The sequence below is a fragment of the Dipodomys ordii genome, unplaced genomic scaffold (assembly GCF_000151885.1).
Source record: "Dipodomys ordii isolate 6190 unplaced genomic scaffold, Dord_2.0 Scaffold63, whole genome shotgun sequence".
NCBI classification, from domain to species: domain Eukaryota; kingdom Metazoa; phylum Chordata; class Mammalia; order Rodentia; family Heteromyidae; genus Dipodomys; species Dipodomys ordii.
In genome coordinates, this window is record NW_012267279.1 from 4,830,686 (window position 1) to 4,843,203 (window position 12,518).

Below are 12,518 nucleotides of genomic sequence, written 5' to 3' on the forward strand. Positions count from 1 at the left end.
TTCAATTCCTCAGCACCACATAAGCAGAAAAAAGCTGGAAATGGTGCTGTGGCTCAAGTGGTAGAGCACTAGCCTTGAGGTAAAGAGCTGAGGGACAGCGCCCAGGCCTAGAGTTCAGGCCCACAACCGGACCCAAAAAAATTTCCTGTGAGACTCCTGTCTCCAATTAACCACTCAAAGCCTGAAAGTGGTGCTGTGGCTCAAATGATAGAGCCTGAGCACAAAGAGGCTTAGGGACAGCACCTAGGCCCTAATAACCCCCCAACCAACCAAAGAAAGAGAGAGAAAGGAAAGAAGAAAGAAAGAAGCCAAAGTATGCAGTGCTAAAAAGGCAAGGCCAGCCAAAAATCATGAAAAAACTAATGGTCTTAACAGTTGAGACAAAAGAGCTAGCAAGACAACTACCTTGCTAAAAGTTTAGGTAAGTTAACCTTTTACAGCCCTCTTTCCTTTTGTTGGCATGTGCATATGTAGTAGAGCCTTGGTGTCCTTGGGTGTGTGGTTCCAAGGACACTACAGTTAAGAAAAAAACACAAATGTTGAGGACCCATAGAGATTAGTACTGTACTAAGGATGCTTGATTCATTTTTTTTCCCATAGTGCTCCAACTTCCACTAAGACAAATCTAAAATTTTACTTTATCATTTAAGTTAAGCACATTAATGCTTACTTTGCTTTCTGGGCACCATTTTTTGGAGGCAGGTTTTCACACAATTTATAGCAGGAAAATACTCAGCAGATCACACAATTTAAATACAGCTGAGACACTGTTCACAAAAGCCAGGATATGGAAACAACCCAGATGCCCTACTGCAGATGAATGAATCCAAAAATTGTGGTATCTATATATAATGGAATATTATGCAGCCATTAGAAAGGACAAAATAACGGCATTCACAGGGAAATGGGTGGAACTAGAAGAAATCATGTTGAGTGAGGTAAGCCAAGACAAAGACAAACAGCACATGGTCTCCCTGATAAATGGATATTAAATCCAAAATGTAAGGTGATAGGACAAAGTAAACAAGACTCAAGAAACAAAGGACCTCCATTCATCTGGTCGAATCATTACTAAATAAACCCATGCTGCTGATCACATATATGGCATATATGTGCATTTCAGAGGGAAACTAGGAGGACAGAACTAGAGTGAAACGGGAAAACATACAACAGTGGACATCAGCTACACTGGACATTGATCAGAACGAATTAAGCAACTCAATGGCAGTGATGGGAGGGAGGGAATGAGTGGGAAAGAGGGAACAGCTGACACTAAGCAAAAGGAAAGGAATGTACCTGTCACCCAATGTGGAAGAAATAACTGTATTGTCAAAGCTCATAGAACTCATAAACTTCATAGACCACAATAGACAGTTTGCCCCATGAAGGTTAGAATGTGTTTGTGACTTTAACTAAGTATTACCATGTAATCACTTAGTCATAATAAAGAATTTGCGGGCTGGAAAGGTGGCTCAGTGGAGAGCGCATGCTTGCATGCATGCATGAGGCCCTGGGTTCAATTTCTCAGCACCACATAAGCAGAAAAAAAAAAAGCCAGAAGTGGTGCTGTGGCTCAAGTGGTAGAGCGCTAGCCTTGAGCTGAAGAGCTGTGGGACAGCGCCCAGGCCCAGGACCGGACCAAAAATAAAATAAAATAAAAGAATTTGCAAAAATAAATAAATACAGCTGATAATAGTGGAGGGCAGACAAAACTTTGCATCAACTGATCTGTGTAATACACACACAAGAGTTTAAAATTTGGGGTTTTGACATTTCTTTTGATTTTTTATGTTTTTGGTATCAGTCTGGAGCTAGACACTGTCTCTGAGCTTTTTTTTTTTTTTCATGCTCAAGACTAGCACTTTACCACTTGAGCCATAGCTCTACTTCTGACTTATTTATTTGTGGTTAATTGGAGATTAATTACAGAGTCTCGTGAATCACACTTTATATTTCAACCTCCTAAGTAGAGCTAGCTATGATTACTGGTGTGAGCCATTGGCACCTGGCTCTTTTGTTTCTTTTTTTCTTTTGAACATGCTTGGTCAAAACCAGTGTAATTCATGAATAAAATGGTCTTACTGTATAGAACTATTTCCATTTAATTCCTATAGAAAGGAATTTATTCAGAGGATGATGGAGTAGAAGACTAGTCAGAATATCTAGATGTTTAAATAATATATATTTCAGAGATGTAAAATTTAAACAATAATTTATTTATTTATTGGTCAGTTGTAAGGCTTGATCTCTGGGCCTGGGCACTGACCCACTGACCCTGTGCTCTTCAGCTCAAGGCAAGCACTCTACCACTTGAGCCACAGCGCTGCTTCCAGTTTTCTGGTAGTTCATTGGAGATAAGTGTCTCGCAGACTTTCCTACCTGGGCTGGCTTTAAACCACAATCCTCAGATCTCAGCCTTCTGAGAAGCTAGCCATGAGCCACCAGCAAACAATTGCAAAGTTTCTAAGAATGTAGATTTTTGGATAATAGCCAAGTCAAATTGTACTTACTGGGCTGGGAAGGTGGCTCAGTGGTAGAGCGCTTGCCTTGCATGCTTGAGGCCCTGGGTTCGATTCCTCAGCACCACATAAGCAAAAAGAAAAAAGCCGGAAGTGGTGCTGTGGCTCAAGTGGTAGAGCGCTAGCCTTGAGCTGAAGAGCTGAGGGACAGCGCCCAGGCCCAAAGTTCAGGCCCCAGGACCAGACCCAAAAAAAAAAAATTGTACTTACTGTAAATGACCAAAAGAAATGACACCGGATGTTCCTAGCTGATTTGAGCTGCAGAGAATGGTTATAACTGACCACAGAAGGCCTGGAGAAGCTCCAATGTAGTTCAGTTGAGGAGAGACAGAATTAGCTGTGGCTCAAGACACGTGTGCACGATAGGCACTGTATTTATTAGCCACATTATTAATCACATTAAGTTTTGTCTTCTCTATTTAGTTTTTGCTGTGCTAGGTATCAAATCTAGGGCCTAGATAAGCACTTCTTAATGAATTACATCCCTAAGCCTTTTTTCTTCTTTCTTTCGTTTTTTTTTTTTTTTTGAGGGGGCAGGGGGTGTGGGAGGATGCCAGTCCTAGGATTTGAACTCAAGACTTGAGCATTGTTCCTGAGCTTTTGTGTGCAAGGCTAGCACTCTGCCACTTGAGCCACAGCTCTACTTAGGCTTATTGGTAATTAATTGGAGAGCTCTCAGCCTCCTGACTAGCTAGGATTACAGGTATAAGCCACTGGTGCCCAAATATTTGTTTCATTTTTAACTGCTATGAGGAGATACCTAGACTTTTGCCAGTTTGGGGAACATTTGCTGTTCTATTTTGAAGTAAAAGAATTTCCTGCTGGGTGTAGCATATGCTTGTAATCTCAGCACTCTGGAGGCTGAGGCAGGAATATATTGTGAGACTTTTGTTTCACAAATGAAAAGGGAAAAAGAAGGAAAGAAAAAAAGATACTTCCTTAAGGGACATTCAGAAAGTTTTGCTGAAATGCAGCAAGTTTTCTTTCACACTAGTTAGCCATTGACCATAATACATTCAGAAATCTTTTCTTTGTACCTCTTACAAATGCTTGGATGGAGCTCTGAGAGAGCAGGACTTCATAGGAGGACTGTCTGGATTAGGAGGAATTGGTGAGAATAGAGGACTTTTCAGGTCCCTTTGTTCTATTTTGGTCAGGTAATCCATTAAGTCTAAAGAAAGCATATAAATACGTAACTTTCTCAATGATCACACATGCCTTTTTTCCCCTTCTCTTTGCGTTTCAGGTAATGTTTGAAACTTACCAGTTTTCTGGTGTGTATGTAGCCATCCAGGCAGTTCTGACTTTGTATGCCCAAGGTAGGTGAAACTTACGTGTTAGAAAATGTAATTTAGCAGTTGATTTTTCATTAAGTTACAAATCTGAGAACCACACTGAAATTTTTCATTTCTACCATTTGTGAAATAAAACATCATACTCACCTTCATTTGCTTTACTAAACAGGGAAAATTTAAGAGACATCATAGCCCAGGTATATTGGCTTCATGCTAATCCTAGCTACTTGGGAGCTGAGATCAGGCAAGATTGTGAGTCAAGGCCAAACTGGGCCAAAAGTTTTCAAGACCCCATCTCAACCAAGAAAAAGCTGGTGCACACCTGTTACCCCAGCTACACAGGAAGCAGAAATAGGAGAGTTTCAGGTCAGCCTTGAAGGGGAGGAGAAATAAGACCCTGTTTGAAAATATAACCTAAAAGGGCTTGGAGCCTGGCACAAGAGGTGTAGGGTACCTATGTGGAAAGTTCAAACAGCTGTACTACAAACAGACATCGTTAAAATAGGATTGCCTTTGCATTAACATATGGCTCAAGTAATAGAGCACCTTCTCAGCAAGCTTGGACCCTACATTCAAACTAGTACTTAAATAATTAGGTTGTGTTCTCTTAATCTGTTTAAACTTTTTGTGCATAAATGATGAGCATGGAATTTGTCCTCCGAATTGGTTTGAGTTTAAAATTATTAGTCGAAAAAGATTAGCATAAAGTCATGCTGGGTCAAATATACAATAGATTGAGTAAAGGGGAGAAGATAGCCATTCTGAAGTACATTCCAGTTTTTTGAGGTAGATTTAATGTTCTCTTGGTATTTCTGTTAGCAGCTGCCTCCCTTATTGGGAATAAGACAGTGGCCATGTAGGGAGAGCTCTTTATATTGAATGGTCTAATAAATTCAACAAAAACTTATTAAAAACTTGTGGGACTTCCAAATATGTACCAAAGAGACTTTTAGGCATTTTAATAAACTTATGGCTGCATGTGCCACTTGCTAGAAAGATGTAAATCAAGAGGCTAGTAGTTGAAGACCAGCTGGAACAAAAAAAAATGTTAATGAGACCCCATGTCAGTAAATAAGCTGGGCAGTGAGGGCCTTAGCATGTAATCCCAGCTGTGTGGAAACATTGGTAGGAGAATCACAATCTGATGCCATCCCTAGCATAAACATAAGACCCTATCTCAGAAATAAAGCAAATAAAGGCTGAGAGTATGGCTCAAGCAGTAGAGTGCCTGACTACCAAACTCAAAACCATGAGTTCAAACTTGTTACCACTGTACCCATTCCTCAAAAAAACAAAAACAAAAAAAGAACTGTAAGTAAATAATAAGGAAACTCTTGCTTCTAGACCTTTCCATTTAGTAATTTTTTTTTTTTGGGGTCCGGTCGTGGGGCCTGAACTCTGGGCCTGGGCGCTGTCCCTCAGCTCTTCAGCTCAAGGCTAGTGCTCTACCACTTGAGCCACAGCACCACTTCCGGGTTTTTTCTTTTTGCTTATGTGGTGCTGAGGAATCGAACCCAGGGCCTCAGGCATGCAAAGCAAGCGCTCTACCACTGAGCCAACTTCCCAGCCCTCCATTTAGTAATTTTATAGTTTGGCATCTGTACTATATTTGAAACTTGCTAGCTTTCATTTTTTTGGTTTGGTGTTTTATGTAAAACTTTTTGATTCCTACACAGGTTTGCTGACAGGTGTAGTAGTGGACTCTGGAGATGGTGTAACTCACATTTGCCCAGTGTATGAAGGCTTTTCTCTTCCTCATCTTACCAGGAGACTGGATATTGCTGGGAGGGATATTACCAGATATCTTATCAAGGTAAATGAAAATATTATAGAAACTAATTTTTTATAGTTTGTGTTCTAACTTAACACAAAATTGAATGTATAAAGATTCTAGCAAATCTATATCTCTAGAGAATTTGCCCAGTTTCCCATTCATGTAAAAATTTATACAAGAGCTGGGCACCAGTGACACTACTCAAGAGGCTGAGATCTGAAGATCACAATTCAAAGCTAGTCCAAGCAGTAAGTCTATGAGACTCTTAGCTCCAATTTATCACCAAAAAGCTGGAAGTGGAATTGTGCTTCGCTTCAAGTGTTAGAGTGCTAGCTTTAAGTACCAAAGCTCAGGGACAGTGCCCAGACCCTAAGTTCAAGCCCCAGGACCAGCACAAACACACACATAATCTACACAGGTTTCTGCTGATAAACATGCACTGTTTCTTGCTATTAATATACATTCAGTTAGATTACATTAAATCTTTACTGTAAGATTGAGCTCCTTGATTGATCTCATTTAGAGTAATCCTTCTTATATAGGGAGATAAGTTAAAAAGAATCATAGTACTATTATTCCACATCAAAATTCTGTATGAGATGAACAACAATTTCCAGGGATGGTGGGGGTCTTTTGAACAGAAACACAAGATTAGGGGATTTCTTTTATATATATATAAAGAAATTCTTGTGTTTAGTATGCAACATGTATGTAGTTTAAAACTAAAAATAGACCCCCATGGTTATTGGTGTCAGCTTATGGACACCAGTGAAATTATAATGTTTATCTTAGTATGTTATTTTTCTTAGCAGGTTATTTTAAGGTAATTTTTTTCTGCTTTGTTGTTACTTTGTTTTGTTTTTGTTTTTTGTGATGTTAATTGAACCTATCCATGGCCTTTGCACGATAACATTACCACTTAAGCTACCCCCCCATAACCCCAGCTAATATTTTCTGTCGTTTACAAAAACAAAATCAGTGGCTCATGCCTGTAATCCTAGCTACTCAAGAGGCTGAGATCTGAGATTACAGTTCAAATCCAGTTTATGCAGGAAAGCGTATAAGACTTTTATCTTCACTTTACCAAAAAGCCGGAAGTGGAGCTGTGGTTCAAGTGTGCTAACCTAGGGATAGACAAGGGATAGTGCCCAGCTTTTGAGTTCAACCCTCAGTACTGACACACACATAAAAAAGCTGAATGTGGTGGTTCCTACTTGTAATCTCATTGCTCAGAAGGTTGAGGCAAGAAGATCAGTAGTTCAAGACCAACCTGAACTACATACTGAGCCTGTCTCAACTCCATCCCTCCCTCCCAAAAAAAGAATAAAGCTGAAATACAACACTAGAGGTTATTCATTCATTTATCTCAGAATGTATGTGTGTAGCTTTGAACTCAGGGCCTCATTAGGCAGGTGCTCTAGCACCTGAGCTATACCCCCCCCAACCCTTTTTGATTTGTTGTCTTTTGAATTAAGCCTTAGCTCTTTTTGGCCTGAAGTATACTCCTCTTATATATGCCTATTATAACTGGAGTCACAGACAAACTCAAACTGTGATCCTCCTAATCTCAGATCTCAGTCTCCCAAGTAGCTAGTATTATAGGCATGAGCCACTGTATCTAGCTTCAATCATTCTTTTATTTGCTTTAACAAAATCTCTTACCCTTCTATTATGTACCAGGCATAGTATAAGAAGTTAAAGACAACCTTCTAAGACTTAGAAGTAGACTTAGTAGTTCATAAGTATGGCATTGATTGAATGAGAAAATTGCAGGCTGTGTAAGCCCAATATCTACATAGTACTTATTAATATACTGATTGTTTATTGTTTACATTGTTTATATATCGTTGTTTATACAATATTTTTAAACTGGCCTTTTCTAGCTTATTTTATGCATTTAATCTTTGTAAAATAAAATACAAATTATTTCATGGCAGATAAAAAAGCCACTTGGAGATATTTCATAGAAACTAAGGATACACTGTACATTGTTATCCACATAGCATTTAACAAGTACTCATTTGTACAGTGGAACTCATCCAAATCTGTTATGAACTTACTGTTGTTTTGTATGTGTATGCCAGCTGCTTCTGTTGCGAGGCTATGCGTTCAACCATTCTGCTGATTTTGAAACGGTTCGCATGATTAAAGAAAAACTGTGTTATGTGGGATACAATATTGAACAAGAACAGAAACTGGCCTTAGAAACTACAGTATTAGTTGAATCTTACACAGTAAGTATATTCATATATGTATGTATGTATGTATATATAGTTTAAAAATAGTAGCCAAGATTATTAGTGTCAACTGAAGAACACCAAGGGTTTTTGTTTCGTTGGTGCTGGCGAGTAAAACTGGTGCCTTGTGCCTGCTAGGCAAACAATGCCACTGAGTTATATCCCTAGCTGTTGAATTAGAATTTTTATGTGTGTGACTTTCAAATATCTCTCTTTATATTATGATGTAATTATTTCAGGACACCATGTAATGTAAATTAAGGCAAGAATTGTAAGTTCCTTTTTACCTTAGGAAATAATTAGATAGGAGATGTTGTTTTGAGATAATACTATCGTGGATAGCATTTTTCAACATGTAGAGTGTCACTTCCTTGCGATGTTAAGAATGCTCACAAAGTTAAAAATTTACAATTCTCAAATAAAGGAGACAGTTGATTTACTTTCCTTTAAGATCTCTCAGATCCTTTGGTATGCTAAATGTACTCAACTGTGAGACTATAGAAATTTTCTACATTATATTCATGTAGATAATGGTCTAAGAAATGTTCTTTAGCTCTTTATTAGCTGTCGATGGTGGCCACCATTTTATGGTGAGGTAGCAGATTTTCTGTAGGTCTCCAGAAGTTCATCAGCCTGTCTGAGCTAAGGCAGTGACATTACCAGCACCAGCTACAACTCAGCCATCCAGCCCTGCCACCACTACAATAATTAGTTCTTCCACAACAGTGGTAGCCACAACCTCTGACCCTGGTTTAGCTCCCTCTTCCGTACCTGCTAGAGCAACTCAGCCCTGCTCTAGCAACTCAACAAGAGAAACCTGTAGAAAATCCAGAAGACATCAGTAGCTACTAGCCCAGCATTAGCTTAATGGAACATGAGAAGATTCTTTTCCATCAAATCTTTTTTTTTTTTTTTTTTTGTCGGTAGTGGAGCCTGAACTCTGGGCCTGGGCACTTGTCCCCCAGCTCTTCAGCTCAAGGCTAGTGCTCTACCACTTCAGCCATAACACCACTTCCGACTTTTTCTGTTTATGTGGTACTGAGGAGTCAGACCCAGAGCCTCATGCATGCAAGGCAAGCACTCTACCACTGAGCCACCTTCCCAGCCCTTCCCATCAAATCTTTCTGAAGAAATAAGTGCATTTGTGACAGGTCTGTCTTAGGATAATATGCTCAGATCATGTTAGTGGTCTGTGAACAAGAGCAAGTCAGTTTTGACAACCATGACAAAGCAGGCAGGAATCTCTGGAGATAGTGGAAATCAGACTATGGTTGACCTCCTAAGCAGCCAGAACTGGGCTCCTCAGTCTTCACAATTATTAGTGTTATACTGTTTTCAATAAGAGAGGGTAGAAAGAGCTGTAATACAGTTGTTTTGTGTTGCTTTGTTGTCACTTGTGCTTGAACTAGGGGTCTGGGCACTGTCCCTGAGCCCTTTTTGCTCAGGGTTAGCACTCTACCATTTTGAGGCACAGTGCACCACTTCAGGTTTTCTGGTGGTTTATTAGAGATAAAAGTCTCACAGACTTCCCTGTCCACGTGGGTTTTGAACCATAGTCCTCAGATCTCAGCCTCCCAAGTAGCTAGGGGATGTGAGCCACCAGCACCTGATTAAAAAGAAAAATCTTAATGGCCATGTTTTTTATTTGGATTTTTCATCTCAGTTTTTTCTTTCAAATTCAAGAATTGGCATTGTTATTTAATCATTAGAGGGCTAGATGTCTACTTGTTCAGTTTGTCAAATCTGTTTTCCTAAATATAAACATGACTAACACAATATTTTTTTTCTGCCATCTGGTACTAAGAAGATGAATATGCACAGATTTCCCTGGTATGATCTCCTGCAATATCCTTGGCACCGTTTGATGATGACTCCTAAGCTTTTTTCATCCTGCATTCATAACCTGTCTGCAATGAAAATAAATAAAAATGTGATTTTCTTTCACAGGGTGCCATCTCTAAATTTCCCTTTGTTTAGTCTATAAACAGGATAGGTATTTGGACTTTGTATAACCTATATATTTTATAATAGATTACATATAACATCTCAGGAGAATAAAATGAGGATTTTTAAATGCATTCATCTTTTAAGAGAGCAATGAGTTGGGAGGATGAGCTGCATTTCAGATTGAAAAATGGAATCTTATTTATTACATTTTTCTTACTACCTTATTGCTCAAAATGCAGTACAAAACTGGAAAGAGTTTTAAAAAATAGAGGAAAATAACAGTTGGTCCTTAGGATGGCAGCAGCAGAGGTTGGTAACATGTTGTCCTTGGACAGCAAAACTACACATAGTAGGATTGATAATTATTGGATAACTATAGAGTTAAAAAATAATTACAATAATCGATTATAAAATATTTCCAGTATATCCAAAGAAAGAAAAAAGAATCTTACTTTGAGAAGCAGGTACATTTAGAGTGTTGCTTTATTAATTAACTGGCAGTCTTTTCTTAATAAAGTGTGCAAAACAAATGTTCAACTTAAAATTAGACAATAGCACCTATCATAGCTTACAATATGGAGTTTGATCCTACCTTGGTTTGTTTTTCTTTTGACAATACTTAAAGCCTTGTAGTTGCCAAGTGCTTTTACTACTTCAGTCACGCCCTTATACTTTTTTTGCTTTAGTTATTTTTCAGATAGGATCTTGCATTTTTGCTCAGGGTTGGCCTTGAGCCATAATTCTCCTACCTATAGCGTCTTATAGCTGATATAACAGGTAACATAGTGTACCAGTATGTTCAGCTTTTTAGTTGAAATGTGGTCTCATTAACTTTTCTTCGGCCTAAGCTTTTCTTGAAGTGCAATCCTTCTGATCTTTGCCTCTATAGTAACTACCTGAAAATTGTTTGTATGTATGTATTTTGCACTGTTAAGATTTGAACTCGGCCTCACACTGGCTAAACAACACATAGCTATAGTCCCTGCTACTCTGGAGGCAGAAGCAAGAGGATCATTTGAGCCCAGGGCCAGCATCGGTAGTATAACAAGAGCTTGTCTCTTAAAAAAATAAAAAATAGCCCGACCCTGGTGGCTCATGCCCATAATCTCAGGAGGCTGAGATCTGAGGATCATGGTTCAAATCCAGCCAGGCAGGAAAGTCCATGAGACTCTTATCTCCAATTAAGCACCAGAAAACCAGAAGTGGCACTGTGGCTCAAGTGGTAGAGTACTTGCCTTTAGCTGAAGAGCTCAGGGACAGCACCCAGGCCCAGAGTTCAAGCCCTATGTCCAATTTAATTAATTAAGAAATTAAGATATAAGCCATGTTCCAGTGGTTTACATCTGCCATCCTAGCTCCTCCAGAGGCTGGGACCTGAGGGCTATAGTTTGAAGCCATCTCCAATTAACCACCAAAAAGCCAGTAGTATAGCTGTAGCTCAAGAGGTAGATTGCTCACTTGGAGCACAAAAGCTCAGGGACAGTATCTAGTTCAAGCCCCAGGACTGGTACAAAAAGAAAAGAAAACAAGAAAGAGGGGGGGAAAGGGGGAGGGAAGGAATAGAAAGAGAAAAAGTCAATATAGCATATAAAAAGCTAATTTTGATGCTTTTGAAAAATGCGGTTCATTTGCATATATCCATAAGGAATAAATTATAGTATGTTAGAAATATATTCTTATTTATAACTCAGTATACTGTTATAAATGTTCATGTGAAAGTAATTCTGCTATCAAGTATGTTAAGTGCCACTGTACATTAGCATGCTTAGTGCTTGAGTCAACCCAGCAAACTATGAGGTAGTATAAGAGAGTTTCCACTTAACATCACTTATAATTAAATATATATAATTAATATGTAATATGTAATGTATAATATATAAATACGATATGATTTGAGAGTTTTCCATATAGGTCATGTTGTTATAATGCTAGAACTGCTATTTAAATCTGTCTGAAATTTATATTTAGCAATTATATAATGTATTAGTATCTAGCAATTATTTGTAATGTATTAATATCTAGAAGAATATAAACTTTTTTTTTTTGAGATAATCTTGCTATGTGGCCCAGGTTGGCCTCAAGCGCAAGATCCACTTATTTCAGGTTCCTGAGTGCTGGGAATATGGGAATGTTTTAGCCACCGGTTCCCGGCTAAAACAGATGTGTTTAAAAGTACTAATATAACTGGATGCTGGTGGCTCATGCCTGTAATCCTAGCTAAACAGGAGGCTGAGATCTGAGGATCAGGGTTCAAAGCCAGCTTGGGCAGGAAAGTCTATGAAAATCTTATCTCCAGTTAACCACCAGAAAACCAGAAGTGAAGCTGTGGATCAAAGTGATAGAGTGCTAGCCTTGAGCAAGAGTTCAGGGACAGCGCCCAGGCCCTGAGTTCAAGCCCCATGACCAACCAAAAAAAAAAGGTACTAATGTTTAGTGAACACTGGGAAATTTTGGTCTTTTGCTGACTAGTTCTTGATTACTTTTCATGTCTAGCTTCCAGATGGACGCATTATTAAAGTTGGAGGAGAGAGATTTGAAGCACCAGAAGCTTTATTTCAGCCTCATTTGATCAATGTTGAGGGAGTTGGTGTTGCTGAATTGCTTTTTAACACAATCCAGGCGGCTGACATTGACACCAGGTACATTAGAAATGGTGCTTATTTGTCAAAAGTAAATGGAATATATGTAGTTAGAATGAACAAGTTGTTTATTACTTGTGTTTTTGATAAGGATGGTCTTTGATATT

General features: G+C 38.7%; 1 protein-coding gene across 1 annotated transcript in view; it reads left to right on the forward strand.

The window, feature by feature from the left end:
* Actr2 (ARP2 actin-related protein 2 homolog (yeast)) overlaps positions 1 to 12,518 on the forward strand; it is a 45,087-nt gene that overhangs the window by 25,308 nt on the left and 7,261 nt on the right. The window contains exons 4-7 of the mRNA XM_013022534.1: positions 3,766 to 3,838; positions 5,491 to 5,627; positions 7,673 to 7,822; positions 12,266 to 12,411. Coding sequence (XP_012877988.1) covers positions 3,766 to 3,838; positions 5,491 to 5,627; positions 7,673 to 7,822; positions 12,266 to 12,411 — 506 coding nt within the window. The remainder of the gene's footprint in view (positions 1 to 3,765; positions 3,839 to 5,490; positions 5,628 to 7,672; positions 7,823 to 12,265; positions 12,412 to 12,518) is intronic.